This window comes from Nicotiana attenuata, unplaced genomic scaffold, assembly GCF_001879085.1.
Source record: "Nicotiana attenuata strain UT unplaced genomic scaffold, NIATTr2, whole genome shotgun sequence".
NCBI lineage: Eukaryota > Viridiplantae > Streptophyta > Magnoliopsida > Solanales > Solanaceae > Nicotiana > Nicotiana attenuata.
Genome location: NW_017670553.1, coordinates 281,107 through 294,996, shown reverse-complemented (window position 1 = coordinate 294,996; position 13,890 = coordinate 281,107). Strand labels below are relative to the sequence as shown.

General features: G+C 40.9%; 1 protein-coding gene across 2 annotated transcripts; it reads right to left on the bottom strand.

The window, feature by feature from the left end:
* Nucleotides 1-7,073: 7,073 nt before the first annotated feature.
* LOC109240891 (binding partner of ACD11 1-like) lies at nt 7,074-8,429 on the bottom strand. 2 transcript variants are annotated; one of them, XM_019407571.1, is made up of 3 exons: nt 8,177-8,428; nt 7,955-8,038; nt 7,074-7,875 (listed from the first exon to the last, which is right to left on the bottom strand). In XM_019407571.1, exons 2-3 carry the CDS (start codon nt 8,018-8,020, stop codon nt 7,300-7,302), a joined length of 642 nt encoding a protein of 213 aa, XP_019263116.1. In that variant the 5' UTR covers nt 8,021-8,038; nt 8,177-8,428; the 3' UTR covers nt 7,074-7,299. The 2 variants fall into 2 exon arrangements, with proteins under 2 accessions (XP_019263116.1, XP_019263115.1); XM_019407570.1 differs by having other exon boundaries at nt 7,955-8,429.
* Nucleotides 8,430-13,890: the final 5,461 nt, after the last annotated feature.

The following is a 13,890-nucleotide window of genomic DNA, read 5'->3' as shown; positions in this document are numbered from 1 at the left end:
TTCCACAGGTAGCTCACCAACTCCAACATCGGCATCAGGTGAAACTACGCTTTCCACGATTCCCGTAGATGGAGGGACTTTAGACGGCGGCCTTACATCACTTTTGAACATGGCAATGGTCGGCTCACGATCACTCTTTGTAGAATCTACAGCTCGAATTGTTCCATCACCGATGTCCACCGGCCTCCTTTTACGAGGAACCAAATCCTCCTCACTCGGTGATGATTCCTCATCTACTAAATGAAGCAAGGGAGAGGCCAGAGTTACTGGTACTAATGGCGCCAATGATCGAGCTGACCTAGCCGACACAGGAGGAGCAGAAGTGGAGGGCCGGGCAGACCTGGCCACAATCAGTAGGAGCAGACTCTGTTGTAGGGTTCCTCTAACGAAACGCGGGAATAGGCGCCCTCAGCCTCCTTGAAGATCCCCGGGCTAAAAAAATTAAAAAAAGAAGATTAGTAGGTCGGTCCCCACAAAAACGACAAGAAGCAAGCAACCAGAAGGTCACGGCAATAAAAATTCACAACGGGTAAACTCACCGGTCACAGAAGGCGTAGGCCTGAACTTCTTGAGGAAGGCCGGCCATTCGCGAATACCCGCTGTATGAGGGAGAACCCGGCTGACCCAGTCGTGAATATCCTCGACCAAAGGAGGGGCGCGGCCTCGGCTACACGGAAAGAAGATGAAATATCAATACAATGGAAATTAGAGGTAACGCGTAATACAAAAAGAGAGAGAAAGGGGGAGAGAGATGCTTACGGGCGTAGTTCCAAACCTCGGGGAACCCATCTGCATTGACTACCACGTTCTCAGTCTTGACGTAGAAGTAATTGAGCCAAAACTTGCGATTTGACTTGTCGTCCATCTTTACCACTAAGCATTTGCTGCCCTGGTGGCGAAGATGTTGCATCGTCCCCCTATGAAAGCTGGGGGCAAAGAGGTGCATCAGGTGGCGAACGGTCACCTCGACCCCGTCCAACTCCGCATACTTCGAGATCATTCGGATGAGTTTGTAAATATATGGAGAAAGTTGGGTCGGGCGGACACGGTAGTAGCGGCAGAACTCCTCGGCTAAGGGGAGGATAGGAAAAGAATAACCGACATGGAAATGGTACGCGTAGAAAGCGCAGTACCCAGGGTGGTGTATTTGCAACACGTCCTACTGCCGAAACTAAATCTATATGGACGGAAATTTTAAATTTATCCCTAAATTTAGCAAAGGCCACCTCTTTCATCAACGACTCCAAGATCTCAGGGTCGTCCTCGGGCATCTTTGAGAAGTCAAATCTAGCCTTCTCAACACGGAGAATTATTTCCTCCACCGTAGGAAAGCTATTATCCTCAGAAAAAATATTAACCCCATCGTCATGGGGGAGGTATGCGCACTGTCAAGGGAACAGGATCAGGTACCCGCCCTCCCCCCGCCAGAACTGGAAGACACATTAACCATCTTTGTTTATGAATAAAGGAGGTGTAAACACGGAAGAGTCAAGAGTAGCTGAAGCCACCATAATTAGTGAAACCAAAAATACGGAAATAGGATCGAGAGGGCAAGGATTCTTAATCTGAATGAAGAAGGAAGAAGAAGGTATGGAGATCCAATAGTTAGCTTGCAAAGAATAAGGCAAAGGATTTTGTATCCTTATTTATAAGAATTCAGGCATCAATATCGAGAAAGCAAACCATTGCTTACCCAGCTCAGGAATTAAAGCGGCAGAGGTATGAGAAACAACGCAAGGTATCGGAAAAATGCGTAATAATGACGTATGATGACATGACATCACTTTGAATCGATGTGACCCTAAGCTGCAGCTCGCGGAAGGCCACGTTTCCACCTTGTCTGAAACGTTACTACTCGACATGCTCGCCTAAGCTTCACAACCATAACTAACAGAGTCCGCTCATCGAGGTCGTCCAGGGTCGACCTCAATAAGAGGAGGGACTAACTGTAAAGGTTAAAATATGCCCCCAACGGAATTTAGCATAAAGTGGTGTTATGGGAAATGATGTGGCCGAGGTCAACTAGTAAACAGTGGGTCGTAGCCGGGCGGTCAATAACGGTCGAGGTCAGGTATCAAGAACAGAGTACTAACAGCTAGTTTTTCTGAATAGGATATTTGAGAGAATATTCCATTGAATATTCTCCGTACTTGTACTTTTAGGGTTGACTGGAGATATGTCCCATATAAATAGGAAAAGAGATAAGGGGAGGAGGTATGTAATATTCATTTGATAAGAACACTTTTTGAGAAGAAGACTCTCTCCCTAGAAAAGATACAAACATTGCCTTTTTAATAAGATTCTACCATCCATTATTCAATACTTTTCCATCAGATCCGAGAATAGTTCAATATTCTAGGATTTGTCTGTCATTCATCACTATCAGAAAGAAGAATCATCCACCTCATTCAATATTCGGTGAATCATTCTCTTTATTTACATCATGCGATTTATTGTTATTTACTACTTGTTATTCTTCTATCATTACTAAAACCGCTTGGAATATTAAATGCACACTGCATTTAATCCCCCACCAATACTATTTTATATTATTTGTGCTAACTAGTTATAAATATAAGGATATTATCATTAACTAGGCTTAACCCCTCATTATATAAAAATAATTGATTAACCCAAGATTTACACTTTTTGGTCAAACGGGAAGGGGTATATAAAATAAAGATCTTTGATAGGGTTCAAGCTAGGAGTGGCAAATGGGCAGGTCGGGCTGAATTTGGGTTGGTCAAGATGGGTTAGGTCAATAAACGAGCCATTGTCCAACCCAGCCCAAAGTGTAATTGGGCTAAGATGGGCTAAACAATGGGTTATAGCCCAACCCGCCCAACTTGACCCATATTTTAGAACCATTCTCGTCTTGCTTAAACAAAGTCTTTTACCTTTTATACATCTATGTATAGAAGACAAATAAATACTATTACTATTTTGAGAATCAAATATATTTTCTTAAATAACAAATTAGTATTTAAAATGTGTAAGTTGAAAAATAATTTATAGGTGGGGGGTGGGTGGTGCAAAAAAACCGAAAAAACATAAAAAAAATTAAAAATACAAAAAGAAAAAGTAAAAAAAGAAAATTTTGAGGGGGGGGGGGTTGGGGCAGAGGTCTGGAGGGGTTGGTGTACAGAAAAACCGAAAAACAAAAAATTAAAAATAAAATTTTTTTTAGGGGGATTGCGGGGGTGGGGTGAGGGTGGGTTATGTTTGGGTGGGTGGGTGGTGCAGAAAAACGAAAAAATAGAAAATACAAAATACAAAAAAAAAAAAAAAAAAGTAAAATTGAGGCAACTTAGTAAATTTCTAGATAAGTTTGATTGAGATCCCTTTGTTTTGGGTGAGCTTCATGGGTTGTATTTGGGCTAGTTCGTGGTTCAGAATGGGCTATAAAAAACAATGGGTTAACTTGGGCTCAACCAAATAGACTCATTAGCAAAAATGTTTGTAGCCCAATCCATTAATCTCTGGGCGGGTTTGATGATTTTGGGCTCAAATTGCCACCCCTAGTTTAAACTATGTATTTAAGTAATATAATTAAGATGAATTTATGGGGGGATTTGCATCTATACCTAGTTTTTGAACTTATACCCGCTTTGCAAAAAAATTAAAAGCGTACCCACTTTTCGGGTAACTTCAGACATACGGGGCCTGAAGTAGCAAGAATTTATGTTTGAAGTTTTAACTTCAGAATTTTTTGCCCGAAGTGTGACCTTATCAAAGTAAAACATCAGATATTTTCGTCTGAAGTTTGGCCTGACTTGCAAAAGCAATCAAAAACTTCAGTTCGTAGTGCAAACTTCAGATATATTAGTCTGAAGTTCTTCAGTTTGTAGTGCAAACTCCAGACAAATTAGTCTGAAGTTCTTTAGTTTGTAGTGCAAACTTCAAACATAATCAACTTGTTATATTTGAACTTCAAATAATTTTTCCTGGCATGATAGTTGCAAACTTCAGACAAAATTTAACCTGGTAATGTCTGAAGTTTGTAGTCCCAAACTTCAGTTGATGCTTCTTCGAGTTTTGACAATAAACTCTTATTTTATTATTTACGCACTTTGTGTTGGGATGTATTAATGTATGAGAGGTAGTGACGAGTCTTTCTTTCTTCTTGATTTGTCGCTTTGTCCGATTTCCAGAAATGATAACATGTGTAACTTACAGGATAACATGTTTGAGAGAGAAAAGAAGAAGAAGAGGAAAAGAAGAGGAGGAAGAAAGGAGCGCATAGGTCGCAGGATCTGAAGTTCTCAAAATTAGGGTATAGGTTAAATAATTTTAAAAATATGGGTATAGGTTAAATGGGAGGCTACCAAATAGGGCGCCTCATGCAATTTTTACGAATTTATGGTCACTATATTCAACTCCTTTACTATTCAAAAGACAATTAGGTAATAGCTTAGGGTACTCAATCTCAAAGAGTGAGCTGAAAATTGACCATGCAAGGTCATCGCAATTTCAAATAACTCGTAATTTTGTCTCACTAACAACTTTTTCCCGTAATTAATTTGTTGGATCATCGTATTGAAAATACAAATTGATTAGTTCAATGGTATTAAGAGAGTAAAAGTTAAAAAGTTACTTATATAATATCACATGAGCAGATAATAAATCTCAGCACTTTTCACTTGTCAAAAATCAATTTGGTTACTTTATAGATTAAGATCATTTAGAAGTGAAATGCATTTCAAATACTTACTCTTTTGGACGAACTCAAGTTGAGTGGAAAAGTATTCGGAGAGACGGAGATTATTAATCTATACAGTAACTGAAATTAAGTGTTGAAAGAGTATTGGCTATAGTACTAATAATTGAAGCAATGATGTAACATTTGTCTGTAATATCAGTTGATCACCAACTGCTACGCTATCCAACCTCTTCTCTCATCATCCTTATCAATCATTTTAAGAAAAAAGAAATTGTTAGATACTCTATCGTGGTAGGTTGATCACGCCCTAGGTCCACCATCACGAGTGCACTTCAGCAAATGAGCTCGTGAAAGTTGTATAGTAGGGACAACTTCTACTTTCTCTATACCAATTTCTGCCCCTACTCATTCTTGTCACACCTAAAAAGGTTTTGTCAATCAGATGAGCATCCTATGAATGAGGAACCTTTTCTTTTTCCGATAGTTACAAGGATTCTTGTCTTTTAACTCACTAAGATATGTCTCTTTCGACCTGCAAATTTTCTATTTTCCTTTTATTGTTTTAATTTTTTTTGGTGTAAGATGGAGCGTAAAAAATTTGCTTCTAAGTATTTTTTTTTTCTTAAAAGTACTTTTGGGAAAAAAACTATATTTTTTTCTACTTCTTAAGGACTGCTTCTGTTTCTACTTGAGAACACTTTTTTCTTTCTAAAATTTTTAGCTAAACAACTTAACTTAGAATAAAAAAGCACTTTTAGGTTCAAAAGAAGCTTGCTATTAATCAGAATAGTTTCGAGTGTAAGAAAAGGAGAAAACATTTTTCAATCTCCGAACTGACCCTGCCCATGATTCCTCGTTAAAGAAAAGATATAAGACCAAAGTTAACAAAAAGCTCAACTAAATTATACTCCATACACTAGTGGGTACCAAGTATTGAAGGCTCTTTCGGAGTACCTTCTATTCATCATCACTTCCAATAGGTTAAATATTCCGCTGTCCTTGTGGAACACATCTAAAGTTCAGGGTGTTTGGCTAAGCTTATAAGCTGGTCAAACTAGCTTATAAGCATTTTTTGGCTAAGCTTATAAGCTGGTCAAACTGGCTTATAAGCACTTTTTGGCTTATCTACGCGTTTGGTAAAATTAAAAGTGCTTATAAGTTAAGTGCTTATAGCCAAAAATAAGCCAAAAGCCATAAGTTGTTCTCCCCCAACTTATCAAATTTTAGCTTATAAGCACTTTAAGTTTGACCAAAATATTTACTATTCTACTCCTAAAAGACCTCTTTTTAAAACAAAACTCTTTGTATACCTAGTTCTTCAGCTGTTTATTATTAATTTCAGCACTTTTATCAAAACACGTAGCTGCTTATTTTTTAAATCAGCTTCAGCACTTAAAAGTGCTTTTTAACACCTAATGCTTATAGCTATTCTAAATCAGCTAAGCCAAACGGGCTCTAAGTATCATTTCACTTTGCGTATGCTGACGATTATATTCTTCCATGAATTCTAAGAAATTAAGAATCAAAAGGAAGAGTTAGAAAGCCTATTCAAGATTATGCAAGGCTTAATATTTGTGACTTAATATGTACCCTTCCCTAGTTATCAAGAGTTGGAATCAAGGGTCAACAAAAAAAAAAAACAGGAGGGTCAAATAACTGCCAACCCAAACCAGAGCTTCTCTACTGAGGTTTATGCAATTCCTATGTTGTGTAGAACTAAGAGTATAAAAAAAAATGTTATAAGCAAATCTATCTGAATTCATGGCAAACCAAGAAATAGACAAAACTTGGAAGCTACTATAAGCTTGTGGAACCAGATTTCTTAGTCGTTTGAAACATAAAAAAGAAACCAAAAGCACATCCTTGCACAAAAAAACAGGTTGTCGATACTCAAGAGAAGAACGTCTGCAGGACTTCAAACTCAGGTTTCTAGCAAAAGCTAATGATTCAGATACTTGCGGTGCAGATTGCAGCATAAAGTAATACACCTGAGATTTTTGGCAGTTCTCCTACAAAGAGTGATTGAAGCACTAAAATATTAACAAGCAAGAGAAACTTCAATACTGTAACTAAAAGAACTACTCCGCACACTCATAAGAAAGTACGCCATTTCCAATTTGGCCTGCAAAGGATGCCTTTTACAACGATAAATATAATGCATCTCAGACCCAAGGAACTAGGAAGTATGCTAAAAACTGCCAAAAAGGAATCTGCAATGCTAGTAAAAAGGAGATGCCTCAACAACCTCCTTCAACGATATAAAGCACAATTTTCTCATGTTAGGTCACTCACTCTCCAGAAATATCCTTCTTTACAATCTAAAGAAATATACTGAAGTCAAGAAGGATGTCTCATGCAACTAACAAGCAAAATGAAGCAATTATAAGTGCAAAAAGATTGGGGCTCATGTATGTTCATCAAGGCATAAAAATGAATTTATCTACTTGACAATATCAATGATATACAAATCAATCAAATCTTGTTACAGTACGAAGTACAGAAACAAAATCGAGATCATCTAAAAATTGCATATTGAACATATTGTTTTACACTTGTCATTTCTTCATAAACCAGTGAATTGAAAATGAAATGAAGTATGAGGAGTGGAAGTCCTCAAAGATACTTACAGGGGCATCAACTCAACGGACTAAACCTTGTACTGCTGCAGGCTTGGAAGACTGATGCTCCGTGAAATTAGAAGCTTTTGGAGAATCAGATAAATGAACCTGTGCAAAATCAGTGACCATTTTCTGTCTCTGCTCATCCTCAGTCATTCCCACTTTCTCTTTTGTCTTTTGGCCCACTTCCCCTGCTGTTTTAGCAACTTTACTAAAAGCGCATGTTACCCAAGTAGCCCCCGTGAGAACATATCGGTTTTTCATAATGGCCGATCCAGCGCTACTAACTTTTTGCTCTGCTACAGCAAATGCTGATTTTGCTTTTTCAGAAACCAGGAGTTTCTGATCCATTTCTCGGACTTTCTCATTAACAATGGAAGTACCAACGCTTATCTTCTCAGTGAGACCAATTTTTTGGTTTAAGGAGGCCACTTTAGCACTTGCACTTGAAGTCAACTGGTGCTTCTCATCAAAAGACTTTGCTTTGCCCACAGCATCTGTACCTAAGATATAACCTTTTGCGAGCATGCTGCTAACAACATCTTCTGCTTTCTGAAAAGCGGATTCTGAATCACCAGCAGTTTTCTTTCCTGTTGGCTGCAGAGGGTCGTCATCATATAAGAAAAGTGTGTGTTTTCATGTTCAAAGACATTGCAATAAGTATGATTCTTTTTACCGGGGGCGCTGTAGCAGCACCAGGAGAAAGCTGGTAAACTGGATCCAAAGTCACTGTAACAGACATATCAACTATTGTTGCTCCCTGAAATAAATACGAAGACGCTATTGAGAACTCTCTCATGTTTCTATATTTACAGACATTCAATGCCTACAAGAATGAGCACAATAAAAGGGAAATATGATAGTCATAAGGACTAGAATTCTTTTCTCATTAACTCACCACGGAAACTCTCTTTCTTTGCTTCAAGTAGAATTTATGCTATATCAGAAATTTGGAGCCCTTATAAAGGAATTTGCAGGAAAAGATTTGAAAGGAAAGGAAATCAGCCAATCTGAAGAAAACATGTTTTATCGGATAAGAATTACATCATAACTGTCGATACCCTTTTTAAGAAGAGTTTTCAACATATAAACTTCAAATATTACAAGGTAAAGGTCAACATTGAGGATACATGGCAATGTTCTGAAATAAAGTGCCTTTGGCATAATTAATGGAGTACTTCATTTGCATCATAGTCATATAATATCGTAATTCAAATAAGTTATTTTCGTTTTAGCAAAACTACCAAAGGTATGCCCTAGTGATCAACGAAGCAGAACCGGAAGTCGTGATAGACCAGTATCCGTATTCCAGGAAAGGCAAAGAAGTTAATTGATTTCTTTCAATCCGCCTAAACTTTTGTATGCAGAGTTACCCAATACTTGTAAAGGTACCTAATGTAGTCGAGGTGTACCCAGCCGAAAACCACTTATAAGAAAATAAAAAAGAATAGAAGACAAGCACCAAAATGTGTGGCCTACTGGTCAATGAAGTGAGTTGAGAATCATGATGTCTTTGGTTCAAATCTCAACGGACGCAAAAATATTAGGTGATTTCTTCCCATCTGTTCAAGCCTTGGTGGACAAAATTACCTGTTGCTTGTTGCTAGTGGGACTTAGCAAGTATCCCGTGGACTTAGTCGAGATGCACAAGTTAAAATCCCGTGGACTTAGTCGAGATGCACAAGTTGGTCCAATGCGCATTTAAATGGAAAAAGGGTCCAATGTATTTTTGCAATAGGCGAGGGTCATGGACCCCCGCAAATAAGTACCACTTAGGGATTTTAACGATCACTTTGTCTCCTACTTGGTATTCAACAAAGCGACGATTTTGATCAGCATGCCTCTTCGTCCGCTTTTTGGCACGAGATAGCTCTGCAATATCTCCAAATTTTACTTCCATTCTTTTGAGAAGCTAGCAGCTCGAGGAGATTTTGTCATGTTTGGTGCATTCACGGTGTGTGGGAGTAGCGATTGTTGTCCGGTAACAATTTCAAAAGTGTTTTTGTTTGTACTAGAGCTCTTTTGTGAATTGAAACACAGTTGAGCAGCATCCAGAAGCTTCATCCAATTCTTCTGCGATCCGATTACAAAGTGGCGGAGATATTCCTCCAACATACCATTGAACCGCTCCGTTTGGCCATCAAATTGCGGATGAAAACTTGAGTTGTGACTCAATTTTGACCCGAGGCACTTAAAGAGTTGGGTCCAAAAGTTGCTAGTGAAGCATGAGTCGCGATCACTAATAATGTCTTTGGGTAGGCCCCAATATTTAACGACATGAGAGAAGAAGAGTCGAGCTGTATCTTCTGCTGATATATATTGTGGGGATGCTATAAAGGTAGCATACTTGGAAAACCGATCCATCACAACCAAGATAGTTGTGAGATCTCCGACCTTAGGCAATCAGGTGATGAAATCCAGGGAAACGCTTTCCCAAGGTCTCTTTGGGACAGCTAGTGGTTCCAAGAGTCCCGCTTGTGTCAAGCGGTCCGACTTGTCCTTCTGGCATACTAGACAAGTCTTCACATACTGAGCGACGTCATCGGCCATTTGAGGCCAATAATATGAACGGCGAAGTAACGCCATGTTGCGTTCTTCACCGGGATGGCTGGCCCACAGAGTATCATGACATTCCGCCAGAAGAGTCCTTCGTAGATCTCCTCCTTTAGGAACATAAAGTCGGTTCCCTTTCACTTTCAGAGAACCATCTTCCATGTAGAACTGGCGAGTCTTGCCCTGTCCTGCCAAATCAACTAAATACTGTGTAGCGCGATCATTGATGAGTAGATCCTGTATCTGGTCCTTGTTGGAGGTGGCTACTTTGCTCCCCCTTAGGGTGGTGAGTAGGCACACCGATGCTAGATCAGCTCTCCGACTGAGCGCATCAGCCACATGATTAGTCTTCCCACTTCGATACTCCAAGTTGAAGTGGAACTCCGCTAGGAGTTCCTGCCACCTGGCTTGTTGACCATTCAGCTTTGGCTGGGTCATGAAATGGCTAACAGCTGTGTTGTCTGTCTTGACCATGTACGGTGTCCCCAGCAGATAGTGCCTCCAAAGACGCAAGCAATGGACAATAACCAATAATTCTGTCTTATGGGCGGCATAGTGCCACTCTGCTTCCTTCAGCTTTCGGCTCTCGTACGCTAAAGGATGCCCTTCTTGTAGCAAGACTCCGCCGAGGGCATAGTCAGATGCATCCGTTTGCACCACCAATGGCTTGACCAAATCAGGGAGGGCCAAGACGGGGCTACTAGACATAGCCGCTTTTAATGCATTGAAGGCCTCCGCTCGCCTGGGTCCTCAATCCCAAGGAGTGACCTTCTTGAGGAGTTCTGTCAATGGCACTGCGATAAGGGAGTAGCTTTTCACAAATCACCGATAGAAGTTGCATAGGCCAAGGAACGCCCTTAAGGCGTGGATATCCTTAGGCGGTAGCCAATCTGTGATTGCCTGGATCTTCTGTTGGTCCATCTTGATCCGCCCTTCCTCGATGACATGTCCGAGGAAGTCAATATGCTTTTGAGCAAAGGAGCACTTGGACAGCTTCGCATATAGTTCGTGCTTCCGCAATCGGGCTAGGACCTTCCGTAAGTGCTCCAAGTGTTCTTCAAGTGTTTGGCTATATACCAACCATAATGTCATCCAAATAGACAACCACGAATTCGTCAATGTACTCTCGGAAGACTTGGTTCATCAGGGTGCAAAATGTGGCTGGAGCGTTAGTTAAGCCAAACGGCATAACCAGGAAGTTGTACGACCCATATCTTGTCACACAGGTCATCTTGTGCTCATCACCCTCTGTAATCCGAACTTGCCAATCACCTGTCTTCAGGTCTATCTTGGTGAACACTATCGCACCACCCAGTCTATCGAACAAGTCTGCCATTAGCGGAATAGGGTACTTGTTCTTCACGGTGATTTTGTTTAGTGCCCGATAATCCACACAGAGTCGCAGGCTGCCATCATGTTTCTTTTGGAATAGAACAGGGGACCCATATGGGGACTTGGAGGGTACAATGATCCCTGTGTCTAGCATTTCCGTCAATTGTCTCCGAAGCTCGGTGAGTTCGAGTTGTGACATTCTGTTAAGCGCCCAGGCGGGTGGCTTCGCACCCGGCACCAACTCAATTTCATGGTCCACAGTGCACCTAGGCGGGAGTCGCTTTGGCATGTCTTGTGGCATGAGATCTTCAAACTCCCGTAGTAGCTCCTTCACGGGTGCAGGAATGGGACCCGAGGAGCGTTCTATATCTTCAATGCAGAGGGTTGCCAGGAACGTAGGTTCATGTCTTTTGACCCCCTTCTTCAACTGCAAGGCCGAGATGTTCTCAACGGCCATCTTCATGGGCATGCACGGGATAATGCAGGGCTTGGCCCCATTTGTTCCTATCATCAGTAGCATGTCTGCATATGGTACGGGCATGGTGTTGGTTTGCCTTAGGAATTCCAACCCAACTATCAATTCGACGTCATCTATGATCACCACTCACAGGTTGAATTTTCCTTCGTAAGGCCTAAGCTTCACTGTTACCTCTTTGGATATTCCACCCACTGGCTGAGGAGGTGAGTTTATAGCTTTGACACGACCTCTACCCTTTCCTACAGCTAGACCAAGGCGCTCCACCTGAGTCGGGGCTAAGTAGTTGTGGGTAGCACCCGTGTCTATCATCGCCCGAATGGGCTTGCCATTCACCTTCATCTCGACGAACATAAAGGTTTTCTCTTGTTTAAGAGGAGTCCCCTCATCCGCCTTCTTTTTACCTTTCTTAGTGATTGGACATGGGTCCTTTGTTTACGGATACCAGCACTGGTCTCCGTTAATGCTTCAGAAATAGAGCCAACAATTGCATTAAAGGCACCTACTGGTTCGGTCTGGTCCGCATCGTTTGAGTCGTCATCGGTCCCATCATCAAAATCTTGATAGCGTTCATCTGTGCATGTGGACATTTATTATTCCAATGTGGTCCGCCGCAATGACGACATCCTGAAGAAGGCTTTCTCCCTCGATCATGGTTGTTTGACGCAGCACTATTGCTGCCTGAGGAGGGAGTCTTAGATTTGGTTGCACTCCGATCTCCCCCACTTTTGCTAGGGCCACCATTACTAGGCTGGCCCCTTTTGTATCCCGCTCGGGCTGGCGGTTGAGGCCTTGTAAGGCCCCGTGAAAATTTGTGCCCAAAACCTAGTAGCTTGTACTGATCTAAGCATTTAAAAATCAAAGAATCAAGTTTTCCAGAAAAGTGCTGTTATGCGGTCCAGAATCAAGTATGCGGACCGCATTTCTATCGCAAAGTGAGTCAGTGTGTTAGTCAAATTTGAGGTCAAAATGCGGTCGATTATGCGATCGCATAACTAATATACGGACCGCATCATCATGGAATTTTGTAAAGGGCAATTATGCGGTGCATTATGCGACCGCAGATCGTGTATGCGGACCGCATTTCTGCCGCAAACCCAGACAGTAGGATCAGATTTTTGGAGCACTTTTGCGGTTCATTCTGCGGACCGCATTTTATCTTTGCGATCGCAAATGCGATCGCATACCTGACTCGGGGCTCCAATTATTCTAAATTTTAAACCCGACCCCTTCTTCAATAAAACACGCATTTCATCTTTGCGATCGCAAATGCGATCGCATACCTTACTCGGGGCTCCAATTATTCTAAATTTTAAACCCAACCCCTTCTTCAATAAAACACCCCAACCCCTCATTTTAACGTATTTTCTGAACAAACTAGAGAGAGGAAGGGAGAGTTCTTGAGAGAGGAAGTCTTGCATTCATCGATTTGATTCATCAAAGCTACTCGGGCCGGGAAATTTCAAGTAATTGTCTTCATCTCCATTCTTGCAGGTAAAATCCCCAACCCTTTTTCATTGGTTTCCAGGTTTAAACATAAAGGGGGATTCTCATGCATTGATTCTTGAAAATAAAGGTTGACAACATACATTCATGTCTTTTAAAACCTAAAATCTAGTAAGGGGAAATTGGGTAGAAGTAAAGGTTTGCAAAAGAAGGATTGATAACCTAAATAGGTTCGGGTAAAAATTGTGAATTTTAATTCTAAGATATATGTGTTAACTTGTGAACTAGATTGACGTTGCTAGACTGTTTGGTGAATTGAAAGTAGAAGTTAAAAAGGGAATTCGGCTCCAGGTATGTATGGCTAACTTTGACCTTTGTAAAGTCACTTTGTTTTGTATATGAATATTTGGTATGTGATACCTATGTGGACCATTTGTGAATTCTTGTGATTGATATGCCTTGAGTGTTCTTGGTTAATCTCCCGATATAATGGTGCAAGTAAATGGCAACAAACCAAATGTGTGTGTGTGAATGTGTTTATGCGGTAAGAGCTGTGTAACAAATGATGGAAAGAAATCGTAACTGATGCAAATTGAAACAACTGTGGTAATATCATATGTGGCTTGTCGTGGGCAAGTATCGTTGTGGCTTAAATTGTATGTGAGCTGTTGTATATAAAGGAATTGGTATTGATGGTTATGGAAATTCTTTGTGAATTGTTGTTGTTGTTGTTGTGTGATTTGTGATTGTTCGGTGGGATCGGGTTGCGCGCCGCAACATGAAGTAATAAGGTGTGGTTTGTGGTG

What these genes read in the sequence shown, in the direction of transcription:
- LOC109240891 (XM_019407570.1), bottom strand. Translation starts at nt 8,077, where the DNA reads ATGAGAGAGTTCTCAATAGCGTCTTCGTATTTATTTCAGGGAGCAACA. An exon ending in GTGCTGCTACAGCGCCCCCG is followed by an intron (nt 7,876 to 7,954) that starts GTAAAAAGAATC and finishes GACCCTCTGCAG; the next exon opens with CCAACAGGAAAGAAAACTGC.